The following is a 22,874-nucleotide window of genomic DNA, read 5'->3' as shown; positions in this document are numbered from 1 at the left end:
TTTAATTGGGCATTTGAATAAACCACCACCTCTCCCAGTCTTTGCAGTCTGGGTCTGCACAGTTGAAGACCTTCACTAATTAGACTGGTGTAAAGGCTTAAGGTCTTTGTAGGCCTTTCCTGGGCATGTGTCTCCCCTGGTCTTCTGTGCATGTTTTGTACTGATTCCCCTCTGTACACAGCTACTTTTAAATATCTTTATTTCCTGAAGATTCTCATTCTTGCTTATCCTAGACCCTTAGATGGTCTAGTATATTCATCAATCAGTAATCTCTTTCTCCAGGTGTATGAGGGTCTATAGTCTTCTTGCCATTTTCTTGAGTCTTGCCTGATGCTTCCTGCTACTTCTAGCCTGAGATCTGAGTCATGCCACTTTTGGCTATGTGAGCTCCAAGTTAGGAGCTAAAAAGATGAATCTCTCAAGCAGCCCAAAGCCAGGTTAGAATGTTGTAAGTTCTGTCTACTCTGTTCTCTTTGGTTCACATAAGGGGACTGGTGACAAAGCCAACACTTTCCCTGATCCATGTCATGCTACACAAGGAAGAGAGTGTGACACTTTTTAAAATGCTGTGAAATTTCCTACATTTTTAGTATGGCTTTTTCTTGGTTGTTTATTTGCTTGGTTGCTGTAAAATCTTTGACTAATTTCTACCATGATGTTATTCTTGTCAGTCTCTAGTTTTTAATTTGATGTTTCCAGGGAAGAGGAATGAGACTCTAGGTCTGCTTAGTCTTTCATCTTGCTGCTGTCTCTGCTGTTTGTTGTTTAAATTACAGAGTAAGTGTATCAGTACATATAGTGTTAGTGCAACAAACAACCAGGGTGTTTGTTTTCTTTTAAATGCTTATGTTTTGGTTCAACAAGGATCCATGTGCAAAAACAAAGACATGAAACCGTGATTCATGTTAAGAATGCTAGTCCATCCCAGCAAGGATTGTAGCCTGATAAGAGCTATAAATCTTTTGCTGTTTTTTAAGGAACTGATCTCTGAGTATACATGTAATAAAACATTTAATTTCAGTTGTAAAAATATATGTAGAACTTAAAGCTAACATTTGACACTTTATTTTCTAAAGTTAGTAAAGAATTTTTATATTTTCTCAATTTTTTTTACATGAGTAGCATTGAGATAATATCTTAAAATATTTTTGAGAGTATAATTTCAGGGGATCCAGATTTGTACTTGTAAACTCCCCAGGTCCTTGGCATCAGAACTTAATCATTCCACATAATAATTTATATTATTTTACTTATATCCTTCCATTATTTTTAACAGCCAGTATCTCTAGAATCAGTATGGTGAAATCAGGCTTGTTATGCCATGTATGTGTACTTTTTATAATTCCATTGAAATGTCCTAGAATTCCAGTTTCCCTGATCTTAATCTCTTAAGGTTTATGAATTTTTAGCGAGTAAAATTATATAGAAAAAAACAAATAGCATCTTGGTTGTCAATTGCAAGAATTTGTCGGGCTAGTAAACTTTTCTAATTTCATGTGACTTAATAGAAGAACAATCCATATGCTTAAAAAAGGGCGTTAGTCCCTTAGCCAAAAGTTGTAATATTAAAATTTCAGTTGTAAGCTTATTTAGTTTCTGAAAGCTTTTCTAGACTTGGTAGAGAGAAGAGGGGGAAATATTTTTAAATAAGCCAGTACTTTTCTTCTTTGCTCCAGAACACATTGTTCTCAACCAGAAACAACTTACTCCCTTCCTCCCAACTGCCTACCCTATATAATGGTCTCTTGTATATTTCCACTCTTGGCCTTTGTTGAATTATGGCAAGTGAAGCTAGTTAATAATAAAGGCACAAGTTAATTCAATCATTCAATCAGCATATATTTATTGATTGCCTACCACACGCCCCGCAGTGTCCTCTATGCTCTATAACTCATAATTGAAAGACATCTAGGAAGCCCTGCTGATTAAAGCAGAATGCTTGATAGGTTTGATAGGTTTTAATGCTCAACTGATACCAAAACAACTGATGGAAAGCTAAAACATTAATTTATGAATCACTTACTGATGAACTTTGCCGAGAGACATGGTTATTGTCTGAGTGTTTCAGATAATCAAATTCTCTTTAAGCATATGCTAATTAATAATATACTTAATTTTCCTGGCTTATATAAAATATAGTATATTTCAGATAGGAGCTTTGTTAGACCCATGAACTGCTCTGAAGTTTTAAAAATATAATACCTATGATATGTGTAGAATTGTCTTTCTAACAGAAAGATTTTTGAAATCAAACAAATGCTTTTTTGTGTATATTCTCTGTGTTACTATATAAAAATAATTAGAATAAATTGTTTTAAACATGATACTTTGCCCTTAAGAATCTCATAGTCTAGAAAAAATATTACAACAGAGTCATATGTAGGTTCTAAATCGTATAAAATATAGTAAAAATTGTTTTAAAAATTCCTTAAATCATCCACAAAAGTAACTATATGCATGCTTTCCTGTGAATGTATAACCATGTATAATAATGTGTGTATAAAATGTATAATTAATATTCTGATATACGGTATCTATTTTAAGTATAATTTTCCATGAGAAAGGTAAGTGTTATAGCTGGATTCACAAATCTTAACTATCCATATGATGTGACTCCAGTTTACATCCAAATTAGTGTGTTACATACTTTAGTGTATCCACTCTTAGCCAAGAGAAACAGATTTCCAACATTAGGCACTTCCTTGCATTCACATTCAAAGTTGTGACTCTGCAACTCTCCATTAGTTTGAGCAGGACAGCCATTTGTGGAGGCAGTTTTATGATGGCCATAAAAAGACTATTCCAGTAATCTCCTGACTGTCTAGTTATCTTCTATCTCATGCACAAGACCTTTCTTTAGAAATATGTTTTATATTTCTCTTCTCAATTCCTACCTCCTCTAACCTAGTTCCAAGCCTAGATTACCTCTTGCCTAAATTATTGTGAAAGTTTCCATACTTATTCAATTCACTATACACATTTAGTCACATTAATCATCCTGATGTATAAAAGTACAATTCTGACCATATAACTCATCTGCTTAAAAACTTTCAATGACTCCCCATTTTCTACAGAATTAGGTATAAATGTACCTTGGCATTCATGGCCTCCAAGACCCTAACTCCCTTTCTAGTTCTAGCTGAATTCACCATTCCCAAACACACCCTATCCTTTTATTCCACAGTATTCATGCCATTCTTTACCCCTGGAATGCTCTTTTATTTCTATCAAGATTCTGCTCATCTTTTAAGGTTCAGCTGAGATATAAATCCTCAAGTTGATGTAATTTTGCCGTGTCTTTAACTCCTATTGTACCTCCCTTGTGGCACTTATCATATTTATCTTTGTATTACAGCCATTCATGTACCTGTCTTATCTTTCCCTCTAAGATCATAGTTCTTGCCCTCCAGGAAATTATGTTTTACCCACCTTTTTATTTCCTGTAGCACCTAAAACAGCACCTAGTACAGAGATGGCTGATAAATATTTGAAGAGAATTCAAATTAGTTACCTTGGAAAGTTATCTATACTTATTTCAATAATGTTCAATTTGTCAAAAAGTTTCTGAAGTTCTTTTACAATTGCTTTAAGGACCTGTGGGATTCTTTTAAATGCTTTCAGTGGTGACAAATCTTCATCATTTCAGGGAAAATTTGATTTTGGAAAATAGAATTCATTCTGAGACACGTTTAGTGAATAATATGGATGTTCAATCTGAGCTGTTATATTTTCAGTTAAAACAAAGAGAATATGAATGAGACAGAATATCTGGGTGAGTCATGAACTAACAGCTCCAAAAGAAAAGTTCCCAAAGTGCTTTCAACAGTAGCAACATCATTGTAATGACTTTATAACTTCCAAAGATTTTTATTTTGAAACACAAAGTACTCATTTGGATATGTAAATTCTAATATATTTGTTAAATTAGTCTTTTCTTGTAGATTCATTTTGCAATTTTCCAAACCAGGGTGTTGAAAAGTGTGTTTGGAACTTAAATATCACTTAAATGAGAAGTATATTTTCCGACTCATTTGAAATACTGTATTTTATAGCTTCTGGTGAGGGAGAAACCTTGTCATCACTCTTGCATGGAAGAAAATGTTCCAAATTTGAGGGAAACATTTGTACAGTACTATGATTCAAAAAAGCCTACAAATTTAGCTACTATGCTTGGCCATTCTTAAGTTTTAGCAGAAACATAAGGAACTGAAAGATAGATTTAAAGTAAATAATAGAGGGTAGTTGAATATAGCATTTGAGTATCATGTAACTGGTGCCACAGAATTATAAAACAAAAAAATGAAACTTCATCTCTTCCCAAATCACATGGAATTTATAATGTTTGTATGTTAAGGTGCTTATAGGAGTTTTCCATTTTCTTGGTTACATACAACTGACTTAATCAAGAAACCACATTTTATAGTCTTAAAATGTATAAGGTCCATGTTTAAAGAAATTCAATTACCATGTTTATTATGTGTATCATTTTTATGGTTTCATATTAACTTTTTATTAGTAGTTTATGGGGGGGTTGCAATTTATTTGGTTTAACATGTTTTCTCTAGCAACTTTACATAATCAGTTTTAAAATATCCTCACTAATAGATGGAAGTATGTGCACAAATATTCCAAAATAGTTGGATATCTCTATTCTTTCAAGAGTATATTATGTGATTATTTTAGCAGATTTACCTCCTTCATTGCGACTAGCAATCAATTTACTCTGCAAACATTGTATCATATACCAAGTATTAGTGGGAGGACAAGAAAGTATACTTTTTAAAGAATTTTTCTGTAGAAATTTTCTTTTCACTCTTGTTCACCATTTAAAAAAATCAATTATTCAAACCTTCTCATGACCCTCAAGGATTCTAGTTATTTGTCATTTTACCATAATGGGATTTTAACTTTAGTAAAATTTTTCCTTACAACTATTATTTGGAGTTTATATAATTTTTAGCCTGTCCCTAGCATAGTGATGCATTTTGAACTCAAAGTAAAATGGCAGGTCTGGTGGCCAGGGACAGTATTCTTTTACCTGAAATTTGAATAATTGAGGATATTACTCTACTATTTACTTTGACTGTTTGATCATCACTTCTTATCAGTAAGCATAATACAAATTAATTGGCCATCACTGAATATAATTTATCAAAACCAATAAATGTTTGATTGAATACCACATTCCCACCACCACTACCACTTAGCAAGGTTGATTTGACTTGTCGGTCTCTCAGGAAACACATATTTGGAAGGGAAGGAGAGGGCAAGGGGAGAGTTTGGAGTACTCCCTAATTCTTGTGTGTCCCAGGAAAAGGTATGGTTAAGTCCAGACTAACCTGAGCCATAGCTCACAGAAACACCTTGGTCTCTTTAAACACTCCCCAGAATCCTATGAGAGTAGCATCTATCTCCTTGAGCGGCAATGCTGATGTAATAAGGTGTTACTAGCTATTCACCTTAGTAGTTTCTACCTAAAAAGGGACTTGCAGTTATGTAAGATGAATAAACCTAGAGAGCTAATATACAGTATGATGACTATAGTTAATTATTTAATTATTGTGACATTTATTCCACAGAACACTGCATTTTTATTATAATAATTTTCTTGTCCATAGATTTCCAAACCGGGTACTTCCAGGCCCGAAAAATGTCTTCAAAATTTTCTTGAATTTTCAGAGGAACTGCACTACTTCTTGAATTTTCCCACAAAGGAAAGCTTTTTAAATCTCTTGCTTTCAATAAGGTAACAGCATTGTCCACATGGGAGATATGCTCTGAATGCAGACCTATCTTGACATCTTGTATGAATTCTTTGGTGTTGATCAGCATTCCAATAGTGTCAACGCATACCTTACTGAGATTCCATTTGTTGTTTCCACAGATTTCAGGAAACCTTACTGTGCCTTGGATTACAGGGTGTTCTAGAAAAAGAGCAGTAAGTAATCTTTCATTTAAAGCAGCAAATGGGTTTCCCCCTGTCTCGTTAGTAAGAATGCCATTGAGAAAGTTGTTATGATATTTGTAAAGTTGGCAAAACTGAACTTCAATAAGTTAATTAATCTCAAAGGACATATTTTGAGATTATAATATTTATATATACTAAAAAGGTAACCTTAAATAAAATGCAGTAATCAGCACATTGTATAATCTTTGAGCAGGTTTTTGTAGTTTAAAAAAAAAAAATTAAAGGTATTTCATAAAATATCATAATTTTTCTACATCTAATAAGCCCAGTTAATTTGATCATAGAATTGATTGATATAAACATCTCAATCAAAGTTAAATAATTCACATTACTATTTATTATTTGTGTATTTCAGTATTTAGAAATGATGAGTACCTAATATTTTAACAATACTATTTTCTGGCTTTCTGCTACAACTGTTATGGTTCTTAAAATATTAATATAACAGAATTTCATTAAAATTGTGTTTTCTCAAAGAAGCTCATTCAGTTGCTCTGTATAGGACCCATAAATCTGCATTTTAACATGCAGGAGATTTTGATGTAACTTTTCCTTAGAAGGGAAACTATTAAAGGATTTCAAAAGTAAAAAAAAGACATGAGTAGACTTTTAGAAAGATAGCTCAAGTTATTGTATGGTAGATAGCTTTGGAACAATGGAACAGAATTGAGAGTGCAGAAATAAGTTGTTATATTTATAGTCAATTGATATTATACAAAGATGTTATGACAGTTCATTGCAGAGGAGAAAGATAGTCTGTTCAACAAAGTATAGTGCATAAAATTTAAAACTGGATAAATTGGATCTCAACAAAATTCAAAACTTTAGCACTTCAAAAGACCATGAAGAAAATGAAAAGGCAAGCAACAGCCTAGAAGGAAATACTTACAAATCACTTATCCATTAAAAGACTTGTAACCAGAATATACAAAAATCTCTTACAAAGAAAAACAATCTGATCATAAAATGGACAAAAGATATGAACAGATATTTCAACAAAGCAGATACATGAATTTTTAATAAATACATGAGCAGATGCTCAAAATCATACATCATTCAGGAAATGCCTATTAAACCCAAAATAAGGTATTTCACAGTCTCTACAATAACAAATATTGGCAAAGATATGAAGATAAAGGAACAATCATACATTGATGGTGAGAATGTAAAATGGCACAGCCACTTTGGAAAACAGTTTGGTAGTTTCTGAAAATGTCAAACATAAACTACCATACAACCCAGCAATTCCACTCATCAGTATCCGCCAAAAAGAAACAAAAACACTTCCACATGTAGGATTGCATGCATATGTTCAGCAGTTGATGTAACATCCTTAATAATAACCAAAAATTGGAAGCAACCTAAAAGCCCATCAACTTGTAAATGGATAGACAAAGTACAGTATATCCATACAATGTAATACAATTCAGTAATAAAAAGGAATTAACTAGTGACACATGGTGCATCATAGATGAACCTCAAAAAGATTATGCACTGTGACAGAAGCTAGACACAAGAGACCACATATTATATGTTTCTATTTATATGAAATGTCCAAAGACAAATACAAATTCATAGAGACAGGAAATAGATCAGTAGTTGCCTGAGGTTGGGGATAGGAATGTGGAACATCTGGAAATAGATATGAGAGATATATTACAGAGATTACAATATTCTAAAACTGATATATGATGATGTTTTCACCACTAAGTGAAGTTACTAAAAATCATTGAACTGTATACTTTAACTCAACATATTCAAAATTTTATTTAAACATGTAATTAGTATAAAAATTGAGATTTTTACATATTATTTTTACTTTACAAAATCTTTGAAATCATGTGTATTTTACATTTATAGTACATGTCAGTTTGAATGTTAAATTTTCATCATACAAACTTGATCTATATGTAAATTTCATAAGATTTACAGTTGAAAATCTGTTTATATTATGTAAACATAATACTGTAGTAAAGTTGTTTTTATAAAGAGATACCATTAAGAGAATGAAAGACAAACCACAGATAGGGAGAAAATAATTACAAATGGTACAGCTGATAAAGGACCTGTGTCCAGGATACAGAAAGAATTCTCAAAATTCAATAATAAGGGAACACAACCCAATAAAAAAATGGGCAAAATATTTGAAAGACACTTCACCAAAGAAGATATGGAGATAGCCAATAAGAGCATGTAAAGGTGCTCAACACCATTAGTCATAAGATAAATGTAAATTTAAACCACAATATGACCACCCATTATAATAGCTAAATTTTTTTAATCATACCAAGTTTTGGTAAGGATGTGAAGGAATCGAAAATATAATACTATAAAACTGACAACAAATATTGGCAAAGATATGGAGATAAAGGAACAATCAAACGTTGATGGTGGGAATGTGAAATGGTACAACCACTCTGGAAAACAGTTTGGCAGTTTCTTAAAAAGCTAAACATACACCTACCCTATGACCCAGCTATTCTAAGTATTTACCCAAGAGGAGTGATAGCACATATCCATACAAAGATTTGTACATGAATGTTTATAGCAGCTTTATTAATAATAGCCTAAAATTAGAAACAAACTAAATGTTCATTAACAGGTGAATGGATAAACAAATTTTTTGTTCATATAGGGAAATAGTACTCAACATTAAAAATATGAACTATTGATGCACACATCAACATGAATGAATCTCAAAATAATCAGCCTGAGTGAAAGAAACCAGATGAAAAAAAAGAGTACATACTGTATGCTTCCATCTGTATAAAATTATTGAAAATGCAAACAAGAAGCAGATCAGTGGTTGCATGGTAAGGCAGGAGGGCAAAAGGTAGGGCAAACTGATTGAAAGGGAGCATTAGGAAACTTTTAGGGATGATGGGTATGTTTGTCCAAGATTGTTTCTTGAGCATATACATATATCAAAACATCAAATTGTATAATTTAAATATGTGTAGTTTAGTTTTTGTTAATTATACCTCAATAAAGCTTTAAAAATATAACAATTCAGTTATTAGAAAACCTAGGTATTTGAATCTTCTTTTTCAACTGTAAATCTTATGAAATTTACATATAGATCAAGTTTGTATGATGAAAATTTAACATTCAAACTGACATGTACTATAAATGTAAAATACACATGATTTCAAAGATTTTGTACAGTAAAAATAATATGTAAAAATCTCAATTTTTATACTAATTACATGTTTAAATAAAATTTTGAATATATTATGTTAAAGTATACTATTAAAATTAATTTTACCATCTGTTTTTCATTTTTTTAATGTTGCTACTAGAAAATGTAAGCCTACGTTTGTGTCTCATATTGTATTTCTATTGTACTACACAGGTCCACAATGTGCCAGATATTGTGCTTGATCTTAGGGATACAATGGTGGGAAAAAACAGATGTTTTTCCCTGTTCTCATGGAGCTAATGACCTAGATTTAATAAGAAGAGAGGTATTCATGAAATAATTACATAATCAGATATAAAATGCCATTGTGACAAACGCCCATGTTGGTCACTTTCTAGATTCTTCTGGAAGCACACTTTATACACACAATGGAATATAACCATTGCCTCTGAAAATTGTCTCACCCACTTCCAAGGAAAATTTTACCAGTGTCAATGTCCCTCAGTCAAACCCACTAAGAAAAAACCAGTAGTTAAATAAGTTGTGTTTATTACTTGTTGCAGCAAAGGAGAACACATACCATGTAGAACCATGACACATCACAGTAAGAAGATGTTAGAAATAACTTACTGGAGGATTTGGGCTTTGGTTGGGTGATTTAAGGGAGGGTATAAGGAAGTGAGGATTTGTTCTAGATTGGATGCTGTGAGAAAGTGGGAGCAATTCTGTGATAGGGTATTTTGCGTGTGGCATTGCAAACTTGGTTTTGTCTGTTGAGGCAAAATTATGAAGAAGCCTTGTTTTGTTTCATCTTATGATAGTCTCTGAGTAATCTTGTTTTAGATTGTAGTCTGTGAAATTAAACAATGTGTTCAACAAGAGAACAAAATAGCCTGACTGTGAGTGTCAGGCCAGCATGTAATAATATTGTAGTCTAGCTCTGAACATCAGTTTAATTTTGGATGACGGTGGCTGCTTTTTTTTTTTTTTCTATCTCACTAGTATATATCTTGACATCATTATGCACACTGTGTTTAACATTCTATTCATATTACAGTTACTGTCCATGCACACCATCCTGAAAAGTCATCTTTGTGAAACTGATTGTTAAACGGATAGTTAGTATCAGTAAGTGTCCAAGCAGGAAAACAGAAAACTCGCCAGAAGAATTTAATATGATAAATTATTTAGACCGGTTTTAGAGGATTTTAAAAAGCAAAAAGGAAACTGTGAAGCAACAAGAGTGTTAAATTCAGGAAGGTAACTATTACCCCTTGGGCTAGGAAAACAAAGAGAAGTTTGTATTTTCAGAAACTACAAAATTAGAGGAGAGGTTTGCTGAGATGGGACTCATTTCTGAGTTTGGTACACTGCCAGCTAATGCTGGTACCTCTAGGGGGCACAATGAGGTTGATTCTGGTAGTGTAGACAATCAGGAACCAACTGTGACTATTACCAACAACCAATGTCAGGATGAAGGGTTGTCCCTTGGGTGATACTGATAGGAATAGGAAGCAAAACAGGAAGGACCATCTTCTCTTCTTCAGCCTTCCAGTCTCCTTCTACTGCTCTCTATTGTCAGACTCTCATTCAAAGACATTTGGTAAGCAGAAATATACTTTGCAGAGTCCCATCAAAAACATGGTATAGAAGAGTGCATTTGGAACTGAGAAAATGTAGTGTAATTACCAATACAGAAGAAATTAGGAATTTTCATTTGTTTTAGTTTTTTGTATCACCAGACCGTATGAGTGTATGCTGCCACTTGTGGAATCAAAATAAGTCTATATAAATTAGGGACTTACTATAGAATTTTTAAAATCTGGTTAGTGTCTTTTTGACTTTTGAAGACTACAAATGGTTCTGATTGTTCTTATTATAACAAACTATTTATGTATGTTAATACTACTCACATTAGGTTGTGGCTTTTCAATAGTAAAAGTAATATTAGCATATGTATAGTATTTTATCGTTCGGAGTCATATTACTTAGGTTATCTCATTCTAATCCTTGTAAAAATGTAGAGAGGTAGATAGGGCAGGCGTTTCTATTTAGACTTAATAGATGAAAAAGCTAAATTCAAGATGGTTAAGTTACTTGAAAAGACTGCATATCTAGTAAATGATTGAATTTGGATTAGAACTCAAGTCTTTTATGACTTGTAGTTCCACTATCTTTAGTATTTTGCCTCATAGTAGCATCAGGAAAGGGGAAAAGCTACTGTTTGTTTACAGCAGAAGTCCTCAGCTTTTTGTTTTTCATTTTGTTTTGTTTTTGAGTAAGAACGCCTTTTTTTTTTTAGATTTCTTTGGAGTCTCAACGTGCCTGCAACAGGGTCAGACTAAAAGGAAAGTGGAAGGATGAATGTAGTTAATTATCTATTTCAGTCAGTTTTGGAAAGAAATGGAAGTATAAGCTTTTGAGTAAGTCATTGCAAGTGGATTCTAATGGCAACTCTATTCTCTTCAGCCCCTGGAATGAAGGGAAAGCCTGGAGAAAGCAGTCAGTAATGTGAAGATCCGTCCAGTCAGTATGTGTTTCCCAACCTTGCCTGATCATAAGAATCATTGGAGTTTGTACGTTGGGGGTAATGGTGACCTGTTAAAAATAAATGTCTGGATACTACCCAAGATATACTGAATCAGAAGCTCTAGAGGAAAACCTGGAAATAGTATTCTTAATAAATGACCCAGTGATTCTTATGATGAGCCAAGGTTGTGAAACACTGTCCTGGTTCTAGTGGTTAGTGGTACACTGATCAGACTCCATTGTCTAGCAATAACTGAGCCATATTGTGAAAATTAATTCCACCAAACTTTTTAAATGACTTTTTTCCCAAAAGGCTACAGGTCGATGGAAGCTACATGATTTATTTACAATTTCAATTAAATCCTCTCTAATTTTCTGTCACTTCTATCTATACACTAAGATTTCTTAAAATATTTTCTCATATTGTAACTTTCAGCAGAAAGGAGAACTTAAAAAATACAGATTGGTACTTAGTGATCTACTCACTTAGGTTAATTGCAATATATTTTCAATTCTGCTAATAACGTAATTTCAGGATTTCTAAGAAATCCAGTGAAAGCATGAGAGCACCATGTTTTAAACATGTAATACAATTTAAAACCACCAAAAATACAATGTATTCCCCTCAGAAAAAAAGAGCAATAAGAGTCACATAAAATAATATTAAACTAAACCTTTGAAACTCTAGTTTTACTCTCTTTAAAAAAATAATGGGAATGGTGTCAGCAAGATTCTCCTTCCCTACATGACATCCCAATTCAACAGCAATACACAGTTCAGTTCCTTTTGTGAGAAATCAAGACACAAGTTAGAGGCTCCTGAACTCAGGGCAAATATGAAACTAGCCACATTAAACTGGTAAGAAAATTGGAGATACCTTCTTATCATAATCCCCACCCCTGGCACAGAACCATACAATTGGGAGGAAACCCTCAGCGCACAGCTTCTTCCTAAGTAGGCAAAGACATGTACCAAACATCCAATATCCTAACTTTTCCATGTGCTATCTGAAGAACTGGCTTCTATCTCACTTGTCTCAGAGTCCTGATGAGACACAGCATATACTAAACCTCTGGGAGCTACAGAAACAAAGGAGATAACACACCCAAACTCATTTTTAGGGGCTAGCATTACCATGATACCAAAACCAGAAACACTATAAAAGGGACTTCCCTGGTGGTACAGTGGTTAGGAATCCGCCTGCCAATGCAGGGGACACAGGTTCAAGCCCTGGTCTGGGAAGATGCTACATGCTGTAGAGCAACTAAGCCTATTCACCACAACTACTGAGCCTGCACTCTAGAGCCTGCAAGCCACAACTACTGAGCCCACATACCACAACTACTGAAGCCCACATGCCACAACTACTGAAGCCTGCATGCCACAACTACTGAAGCCTGCATGCCTAGAGCCTGTGCTCTGGAACAAGAGAAACCATCACAATGAGAAGCCCGTGCACCGCAACGAAGAGTAGCCCCCACTCGCTGCAACTAGAGAAAGTCCACACGCAGCAAGGAAGACCCAATATGGCCAAAAATAAATAAATTAATTTATTAATTAAATTTTAAAAACTTAAAAAAAAACACTATAAGAAAACTACAAACCAATATTCCTGATGAATGTAGATGCAAAAATCCTTGAACATATACTAGAAAACTGAATTCAACAACATGTTAAAAAGATCATACATCATGACCAAGTTGGATGTATCCCAGGGATGCAAGGATGTTTCAACATGTGAAAATCAATTAATGTAATGCAATATATTAAAATAACATAGGATACTCACATGATCATCTCAATAGATGCAGAAAAAGCATTTGATAAAATTCAACTCCATTTCATGATAAAAACCCTCAGCAAACTAGGAATAGAAGGATAGAACCTCAATATGATAAAGCTCATATATGAAGAGCCAAAAACTAACAAACACCATACTCAAGGGGGAAAAATAGAAAGCTTTCCTCTAAGATCAGGAACAAGGCAAGGATGCTCACTCTTACCACTTCTATTCAACATAGTACTGGAAGTCCTAGCCAGAGCAGTTAGGCAAGATGAAATAAAAGGCATCCAAATTGGAAAGGAAAAAGTAAAATGATCTCCCTTTGCAGATGACATGATCTTATACACAGAAAACCATAAATAACTCTACAAAAGACCCCGTTAAGACTAATGACTGAATTCAGTAAGGTTGCAGGATACAAAAATCTGCTGTGTTTCTATACACTAGCAATGAACTATCTGAAAAAGAAATTGGGGAAATAATCCCATTTACAATAGCATCAAAAAGAATAAAATACTTAGGAATAAACCTAACTAAGGAGGTAAAAGATGTACAGGCATGCCTCAGAAATATTTTGGGTTCGGTTCCAGAATACCACAATAAAGCAAATATTGCAATAAAGTGAGGCACACAAATTTTTGGTTTCCCAGTGCATATAAAAGTTATGTTTATGCTATGCTGTAGTCTATTAACTGTGCACTAGCATTATGTCTAAAAAAACAATGGACATACCTTAATTAAAAACACTTTATTGCTAAAAATAGCTAACCATCATCTGAGCCTTCAGCGAGTTGTAATCTTTTCACAATAGTAACATCAAGGATTACTTATCACACTATAATAAATATAATAATAATGAAGGAGTTTAAAATATTGTGAGAATTACTGAAATGTGACACAGAGACTTGAAATGGGCAAATGCTGTTGGAAAAATGGCACCAATAGACTTGCTCGATGCAGGGTTTCTACAAACCGTCTATTTGTAAAACAAACAAACAAATAAACAAAAAACCAGTATCCACAAAGTGCAATAAAGTGAAGTGCAGTGAAACGAGATATGCCTGTACACTGAAAACTACAAAACATTAATGAAGAAATTAAAGACACAAACAAATGAAAAAACATCCCATGTTCATGGGTTGGAAGACTTAATGTTAAAATGTTCCTACTACCCAAAATAATCTACAGATTCAGTGCAATCCCTGTCAAAATGTCAATGGCACTTTTTACAGAAGTAGGAAAAAATATTCTAAAATTCACGTGGAACCACAAAGGACTCAGCCAAAACAGTGTTAAAAAGGACAGACTTGAAGGCCTTACACTTCCACTTTTCAAAATATATTACAAAACTACATTTAGATCTCATCTTAAGTGTCCTTACAACAATAAAATAAAAATAATTGTAAAAAATAATGATAGAAACACTGTTGAGAAATGACCCATTACATGCCTCTAAAATTTTTAATTTGAGTGTTTTTTTCTTACTTAGTTTCAAATGAAATAAATTTGTAAATCAATAGTTTAGTTTGATAAGTAGGAAGGAAACCTTCTGAGTTAAAACCATAAATCTTAACACTAAACTAAACTTGTAAAATGCTCATGAATGCATGATAGCAGTAAGAGAGTATTATTTAATGGCATTTGTTTAGCCTACTTTGTTATTAATTTTGGTGTCATTGTCTCATATCTTGAACATGTAAAAGTGAAGCTCTGTGAACTTTTTAATAACACCTATGTCTAGAGATATAACTGTATATAGATATTTTATATAGATATGTATTTATGTATGTAGTATATGTATCTCACTATTCAGGGCACAGCTCAAGTGTCACCTCTTTTGGGAGAGGTTTTCTTTTATCACTCTATCTAAAAAATCCTCTCTAGCCCAAGTTGCTCTTTATCCTACTACTCTATTTAATTTTCTTCTTGCACAAAACATTAACCCAAAGTAGCACATTTATCTGTTTGCTTGTGGTTTTTTTCCACAACCAGATTTTAAACTCCATGAGAATATGAACCTTGTTTATCTTGGCCACAGTCTGTAGCTTAGTAATTATTTTTGTATGAGTCATATTTGTTGCAATAAGCCATCTGTCATATGCTGGACCTACACTGCTGACCAGATAGAATCTGAAATTTTTTAAAAGTTAGTCACCTAGGCAGGGGTCATTTAAATATTAAATTTACAAAGGTCACTTGAACATGGGATTCATGGATCCATGTATGCATGTAGTCTGTGGTTAATACTGTAGGCTTTTTAGATTTAAAACCATGTCCCACAACTTACTATTTGTGTAACCTTAAGCAAATTATTTAATCGCTCTAGACATCAATTCCCAAATCTGTAAAAATCTAGATAATAATATATACCACTCACGGTTATTTTGAGGTTTAAATGAAATAAATTTGAAAGTGCTCAATAATGGTGTATGTTGTAGTTGAATGTATTTTTTAGGTTTACTATGGTTCTGGGATTAGAGTCCAGCTTATTAAAAAGGATTATAGTTTATGCTTCAAACTAAGTTGGCACCAAGAGAAGAAAAAATATATTTGCCAAATAGATTAATAGCATTCTCTAATACTTTTGTAAAAACATAAAGCCTGTCAGACCCTCAATCCATAGTTCCAAAATAAGAAAGCAATAGGACAATATCACAAATCAATCAGCCACTGCAGTCATCAGACAGTCTCTGAAGAAGTCATAGTACATGTGCAACAACTAACTATGGAATACAAATAAAAATATAGTGGAAAGACATTTTTAATTCACATAATGTTACTCTTAAGAAGCATTTCTTCTTTTTTCCATATCTGTTTAGGTGGACCTTTTTAAAGTTACTAACTTGTACGTAGACACATATTTAAAATGTGAAAACTATGTCAAAAAAGAAGATACTGGTCTGGTCTATCAGAGTTTGAAATTTTTCTCATGTAAAATATTTAGAACTTTAAGGAAAATAAGTTGGACTCGTTGTGAATATTTATATTTTTAAAAGTTGAATGACCTTGGTCATCTAAATTTCTGGATAGGAATTAAGTTTTTCTAAAAAGAATAGATCATTGGTAGATGGAGTTTGATATAAAATCTTATAATTCTTGTTGTTTTGTAGCTCTTTTTCTTTTTAGAATATTGCCTATAAACAAAATTTTTAAACTAAATTTTTTCCCTTCATATTTATGTAAAATCAGTACAAGTAAAATCTCAATTCAATGATTATTATTCCATTAAAATTTTCATATAATATGTATGCAAAGATGGATTTTTTTTACAACACAAAACACAGTGGAACAAGTGTACGCTTCATTCTCTGCCTATTTAATTACCCTTCTATATTGAGAACATAAGTGATATGCCCTTTCAATGAAGGAAAAAATCTCCTGTCAAGTTATAGTTAATTCTCCTTATTCTTTCTACTTCACACACCTCATCTTTCAACTTCTCACTCAAATCAAAGTAATTATTCAAGAAACTTAGAAGATAAAGGTAAACATATAAATATTTACACGATACCTCCTGCTTTCTCCTTTTCACCTATTTATAAACAACTCTTTATATCTTGCTTCTTTAAACTGAGGATGCAATAGATTATAATTCATTTTAATAAAATTCCCATATTCATCCATTTATTCAATTATTCATTTAACAAATTTTTATTTGAAGTTCCTACTCTGTTCCAGGAATTGATGTAAGCGTTTGACATATATTAGGGACCATACAGACAAAGATCCTTGCCTTTGTGGAGCTCACTTTGTAGTCAGGGGACATATACGGTAAACAAATAAAATAAGCAAATAAATTGTATGTCAGAAGATTTTAAGTACTATGTAGAAAAAAGGAAGCAGAGTAGGGATAATTGCAAGGGTTTAGGGGTGGGAGGGACAGACTGCAGTAGTAAATAGTCCTCATTGCAGTGAAAGAATATTTACTGCAGTGTATGTGCATGTTTATACTTGACTGTTCCATTACTCAAAAGGTATTTTGCTTTTGCAGCCTCAGCAACACTATTGTGGAATTTCTTTAGATTTAATTGTTATGAAATGTAGCAGTTTAAAAAATATAGTGTATTACTTATATATGAATTATTTGTCCATTATTTAATAATTATATACCAGTCTTTGCTTTGATTTGGAATTCATAGTTATATTCCTTTCCCTTGTGATATTTGAAATATGTTACCCCAGTTTGGTTTCTATAATCCTGTTTAGCATTTATATAGTTTCTTTCATGTCCCTCTTCTGTTGATGCAGCTACTGTGTCTCCTCATTGCCTGTGGAATCTACTAAAACTTATTCTAGCATTAAATCTCGCTATTTTCTGGTTCCACCTTGCCTGTTTAAATATATTTTTCAGTAGAGGTTGTTGTCTCCTTTTGTCACTTGAGCAAATCTATTGTGTTCGCTGGTATCCTCACCTACACTTTCACTTTCTCACTTCCTCTATTATCTCTCTCTAGTCAACTGTTACTCATGCCTCAAGCCTTAACTCACAATCCTCCCCAGTGACCACCTACTAGCTCTCTTTCGTCTGAAATTCCATAGCACTTACTGTTTGTGCCACACATTTCAGTCTTTAGTTCCACTTAGCCTTCAATTTCTGTTTGTTTATCCAGCCTTCCCAGCAAGCCTCTCTTCTATCACCTATAATACTTAAAAAAGTTCTGAGCCTTTACCTGTAAGCATGTTGAAATGAATGGGTAATGTATTACATTACAGTATTCTCTATCTGAGGACCTTAGATCTGCTATTTTGACTTAATCAATCAGTCAGTTACTGGACAATAATCAATTTGATGATTTTTCAAAAACTGTGCTGATTGTTTCTAAATTTGTTGACTCATACCATTGCTTAAATATACTATAGGGTGACACAGCTATGGTATTGGGAAAATAGTAGGAATTGTATGTAAGAAGAATCACAGGAGCTATGTATATTTTTAACAACACAAAGGTGCGTATTTTAAAAAGTCTTTTTATAATTCAGATAATTTTCATGGTGTAAGAAACAACTAGATTAATCCATTTTTTTTTGTTCAGGAATTAGGTGGTTAGAACAGTTACTTGCCAGTTAATTAAGATAGGCTCTCTTTATACAGGGTTAACCAAAAAATAAGAATTATGAATTTTTAAAAATAAGATTAACAGTCTGATTTATTCAGAGATACTTTAGTTTTTTTTATAAAACTATTTTTATTTATTTATGGCTGTGTTGAGTCTTCGTTGCTGCCCACAAGGGCTCAGTAGTTGTGGCTCACGGGATCTAGAGCGCAGGCTCAGTAGTTGTGGCACATGGGCTTAGTTGCTCTGCTGCATGTGGGATTTTCCAGGACCAGGGCTCGAACACGAGTCCCCAGCATTGGCAGGTGGATTCTTAACCACTGCACCACCAGGGAAGTCCCCAGAGATACTTTAAAGTATCGCAGTGTCTTTTCCTTTCTGTCTTTTCCCTATTCTAAATTAATGTGTACTCTTTTTTTTTTCTGACAGTATTAAGTGTAAACCTAGTAAAACACATCCATCTTCTGTTGAGTGGGTGTCATATAAAACTTCTGTGAGACTTTAATATATCATGTTTTCATGATAAACATTTTAAACTACCTATCTACATATATATTGGTTTGTTTTTTAATTGTAATGAAGTTTAAATTTAAAGAGCTTAATTTACAGACATTGTGTATGTCTGTTGAAGGACATTCGCTATCTGGCTGTATATACCAAAAAAGTGTTACTTAAGAAGTTGGTTACTAAGCCTATACTTTGTGGTTTACTGTTGAGCTATTAGATAACTCAAATTTCTGTACCTGGTGTCAAGTCTGTTGCAATATATCCAAATTAGTAAAAACTAAGATCCTTACTAAATCTGATTTTGGACTTACTTTGAACTTGAAATCTCTTTCGGGCTCTGATTCCTCTTTGTTGTTTGTTAATATGGAGTAGGGACCTGGATTTTCTTCTGGTGGTGCTATAGCTCCCAAATGATAATTCTGCAATATATTCTTCTGGAATTTTTAGTTTTATTTTTGTTTATTTTTCAGTTTTGTTTTCGAATTGGCTGTCTCAATGTCAGCAAAAGAAGTTTCAGCTTTTTAGTTTTATTGAGATATAATTGTCATACATCACTGTTATAAGTTTAAAGTGTGCAGCATGATTTGACTTATATATATTGTGAAATGATTACCACAGTAAGTTTAGTCAATATCCATCATCTTATATAGATACAAAAAAAACAAGAAAAAAAATTTTTTCTTGTGATGACAACTGTTAGGATCTACTCTCTTAACAACTTTCAAATATACTATATAGCAGTGTTAACTATAGTCATCAGGTTGTACATTACTTTCCAATACTTATTTATCTTATATCTGGAAGTTTGTACCTTTTGACAACCTTCGTCCATGTCCCCCACCCCTTTTTTAGTGTTACATAAAGTACAAAGGACATTCTATTTAACCCTTATTTTATCTATCAGTGTTTCTTAATTTGCTTATTTAGATTACAATCGCTTGATGTTTCAGAGTCAAATTTACTGGAAAGCTTGACCAGAGTCTAGCATTTTCTATATGCAAGTAGCAAATAAGTTCATTCTAAGGTGATTGATAAAATGAGTTAGTTACTTTGATTTTTCCCGAAGTCATATTGGAGCAAATAGTTCCAGACTTTTTAGAATATTTTCTAAGCAAGCATAAATTTTATCATAAACACATGTTTAAGCTCAAATATAAAATTATAATTTTAAAGGTTATTTGGGGAAGAAATTCACACAAAGATGACTTTGCAAAGTACCAGTGTCTTTAGTGTGAAAATTCCATGTGATTTTCGATTGTATATGTTTTAGGTTAAAGGCTATACATCCATTAGAATGGCTAAATTCAAAATGCTAAGATAGCAATTTCTGATGAGGAGCAACAGGAACTCTCATTTATTGATGGTGGGAATGTAAAATAGTACAACCACTTTGGAAGACAGTCTGGCAGTTTCTTTCAAAGCTAAACATAGTCTTACCATATGATCCATCAGTCACGCTCCTAGGTATTTACCCAACTGATTTGAAATTTTATTTCTACCCAAATCCTTAATGCAAATGCTTATAGCAGCTTTATTCATACTCACCAAAAACTGGAAGCAACAAAGATGTCCTTCAATAAGCAAAGGGATAAACAAACTGGTACACTGAATAGAATTGGAATACTATTCAGTGATAATAAGGAATGATCTATGAAGTCATGCAAAGACATTGATGAATCTTAAACATATATTGCTAAGAGAAGCAGCCAATTTGAAAAGGCTTTACACTGTATGATTCCATTTCCGATTCCTCAGAAGACTGTAGAGATATGCATAATGCCTGCATTGTATTGCACAATATTTCAGCCTTTCAAGTTAAATTCATTGAAGAGTATTTCTCAAGTTCTACATTTAACTGCTTTAATCAGTAACACTTATCCACATTATAGATTTAAGTCTTGTTATGAGACAGGTCTCCATTTGAATACTTTATTGTTAAGCATGATAAAGTTATGAATTTCTTCTGACTACCTCTCTAAACAATTTTCCTATGCAAGAAGATGTTTGTATGAAAAATAATTAAGCCAATCCTTTTATTCTTTCTTTTTTAACATCTTTATTGAAGTATAATTGCTTTACAATGGTGTGTTAGTTTCTGCTTTAAAACAAAGTGAATCAGTTATACATATTCTTTTACTTAGAATTTAATTACAATGGATTGCAAAAGTTGCCACAAATTAAAATCTCCTGGTTACTTGCATAGATCCTCCTTTTGTACACTGGATAACAATAGATGAATACTAATACTTATTTATCTTGGATAATTTTGAAATTGTCCAGCCTGGACTGGGGAATTGCTAGAGATCTCTTTCTCTGCAGTTCTATGAGCCACATGCCCCTGAATTATGCTCTTAAATCTATGCTAAGCATTATACAAAGAAAAGCTAAGTCTTTCAGTCTGTGCCCTCTAGTAGCTTATAATTAAAAGCTAAGCAAATTTTTGGAATATGATAAAAAAATTTATACCATTACAAGTGCAGCACAACAGAGGATACTAAACTACAATATTGGAAACAGGAATTAACTTTTTAAAATTTTTTCTGTAAAAGTTTATTTAACATAAGACAGAGTAAAACTGGATATGAATTATTGCCTAATGACATTTATATTTTATTTTATTTTTCCCAGTTTTATTGAGACATAATTGGCATATAACATTGCATTCATCCAAGCATAATACGTACATGTTGAAGCATATGTACAGCATAATGATTTGATATGTATATAGCATGAAATTTTAACCACAATAAGTTTAGTTAACATCAATCACAGGTTAACAATTTACTGGAAAAAATAGAATTTTTTGTTACACTTATCAACAGCAGATTATTTTAAGACTCCCTAGGACTATATGCTTTAGAACTAGATGCATGTGTGAATAGAGATTGGGATGGCTGATGCTTCTAGGTACACAATGTAATATTAACAAAATAATAACAACAGTAGCATAATAACAACAGTAGCAGGTAAATGTAGCCAAACATATGGTCTTGATGACTTTTAACACTTTTAGTACTTATTACTGAAGTTAACAGTGAAAACTGCATATAATGCATATTAATATAAAATTACAGTAGACTTGAAATAAGTTTTTTTCAATTTTACCACAAAAAGCAATAAACTAATGTACATTATTTTGGAAGTTGTTTTTATTTTTTTTTATTTTTATTTTTTTTCACACACACACACTGTATTTTATTTTTACAAGAGATAAATAGACTGACACCAAGCATTGTACATGGATAACCACAACAAAAGCAACAATGATTGCAATTACCAAACATGAAACACACTCATACTATGTCATAATATTGACATTCAGTCCAGTAATCCTCCACTGTAACAGCTCCTTTACTTTGCAGTGAAAATTGATTTGTATATTCTTTGCCTCTGAGTCCTTGTGGGATTTTTTTTTTTTTAATTCAGACAGAAAGTCACAAAAATTATACTCATTCTCATCAGTTCACTCAGTCCCATGTAATTAATTGTTGTTTTTTTTTTCACCTTGATCTTTTGTTAGCACTTTTATGAGTTCATCAATTTTTCATCAGAGTTCTGAAAATGCTTATTCATTCAGTTCAGCAGTACAGTCAGTTACCAGAAACCTGTACTTGTCAGAGTCTTTTCCATGAATTTCTTGAAGATGAAACCCTTTTATAGGAACATATTTGCAAAATCATCAGAGTACACCCAGAACTGTCTGTAAATGACAAAAGACTTAAAAATGACCACGGTAAAAGATTTGATGAAAGTTCATAATAATGCAGTTGACAAGAAAATTAGTTATTTCTGAGATATACATTTTAAAGTAATAACTAGGATTATTACTTATAACATTATACCAGAACATATAAGTTTTTTAGAAATTTCATGTAATGTCTGAAACATTTATAT

The 22,874-nt window shown here is 32.7% G+C and overlaps 1 protein-coding gene across 2 annotated transcripts in view; it reads left to right on the top strand.

The window, feature by feature from the left end:
• The window catches only part of HDX (highly divergent homeobox), a 166,238-nt gene that overhangs the window by 62,679 nt on the left and 80,685 nt on the right, over positions 1-22,874 (top strand). The window contains exon 4 of one of the 2 annotated variants that reach the window (XM_082447400.1): positions 5,885-5,938. The exons of the other annotated variant lie outside the window; for it this stretch is intronic. Within the exon in view, the coding sequence (XP_082303526.1) occupies positions 5,885-5,938 (54 nt within the window). The remainder of the gene's footprint in view (positions 1-5,884; positions 5,939-22,874) is intronic. 2 annotated transcript variants of the gene reach the window in all.

This window comes from Balaenoptera physalus (assembly GCF_965194825.1).
Source record: "Balaenoptera physalus genome assembly, chromosome: X".
Classification (NCBI taxonomy): domain Eukaryota; kingdom Metazoa; phylum Chordata; class Mammalia; order Artiodactyla; family Balaenopteridae; genus Balaenoptera; species Balaenoptera physalus.
The sequence above is the reverse complement of the archived record's forward strand: the minus strand, read 5'-3'. Positions and strand labels throughout refer to the sequence as shown.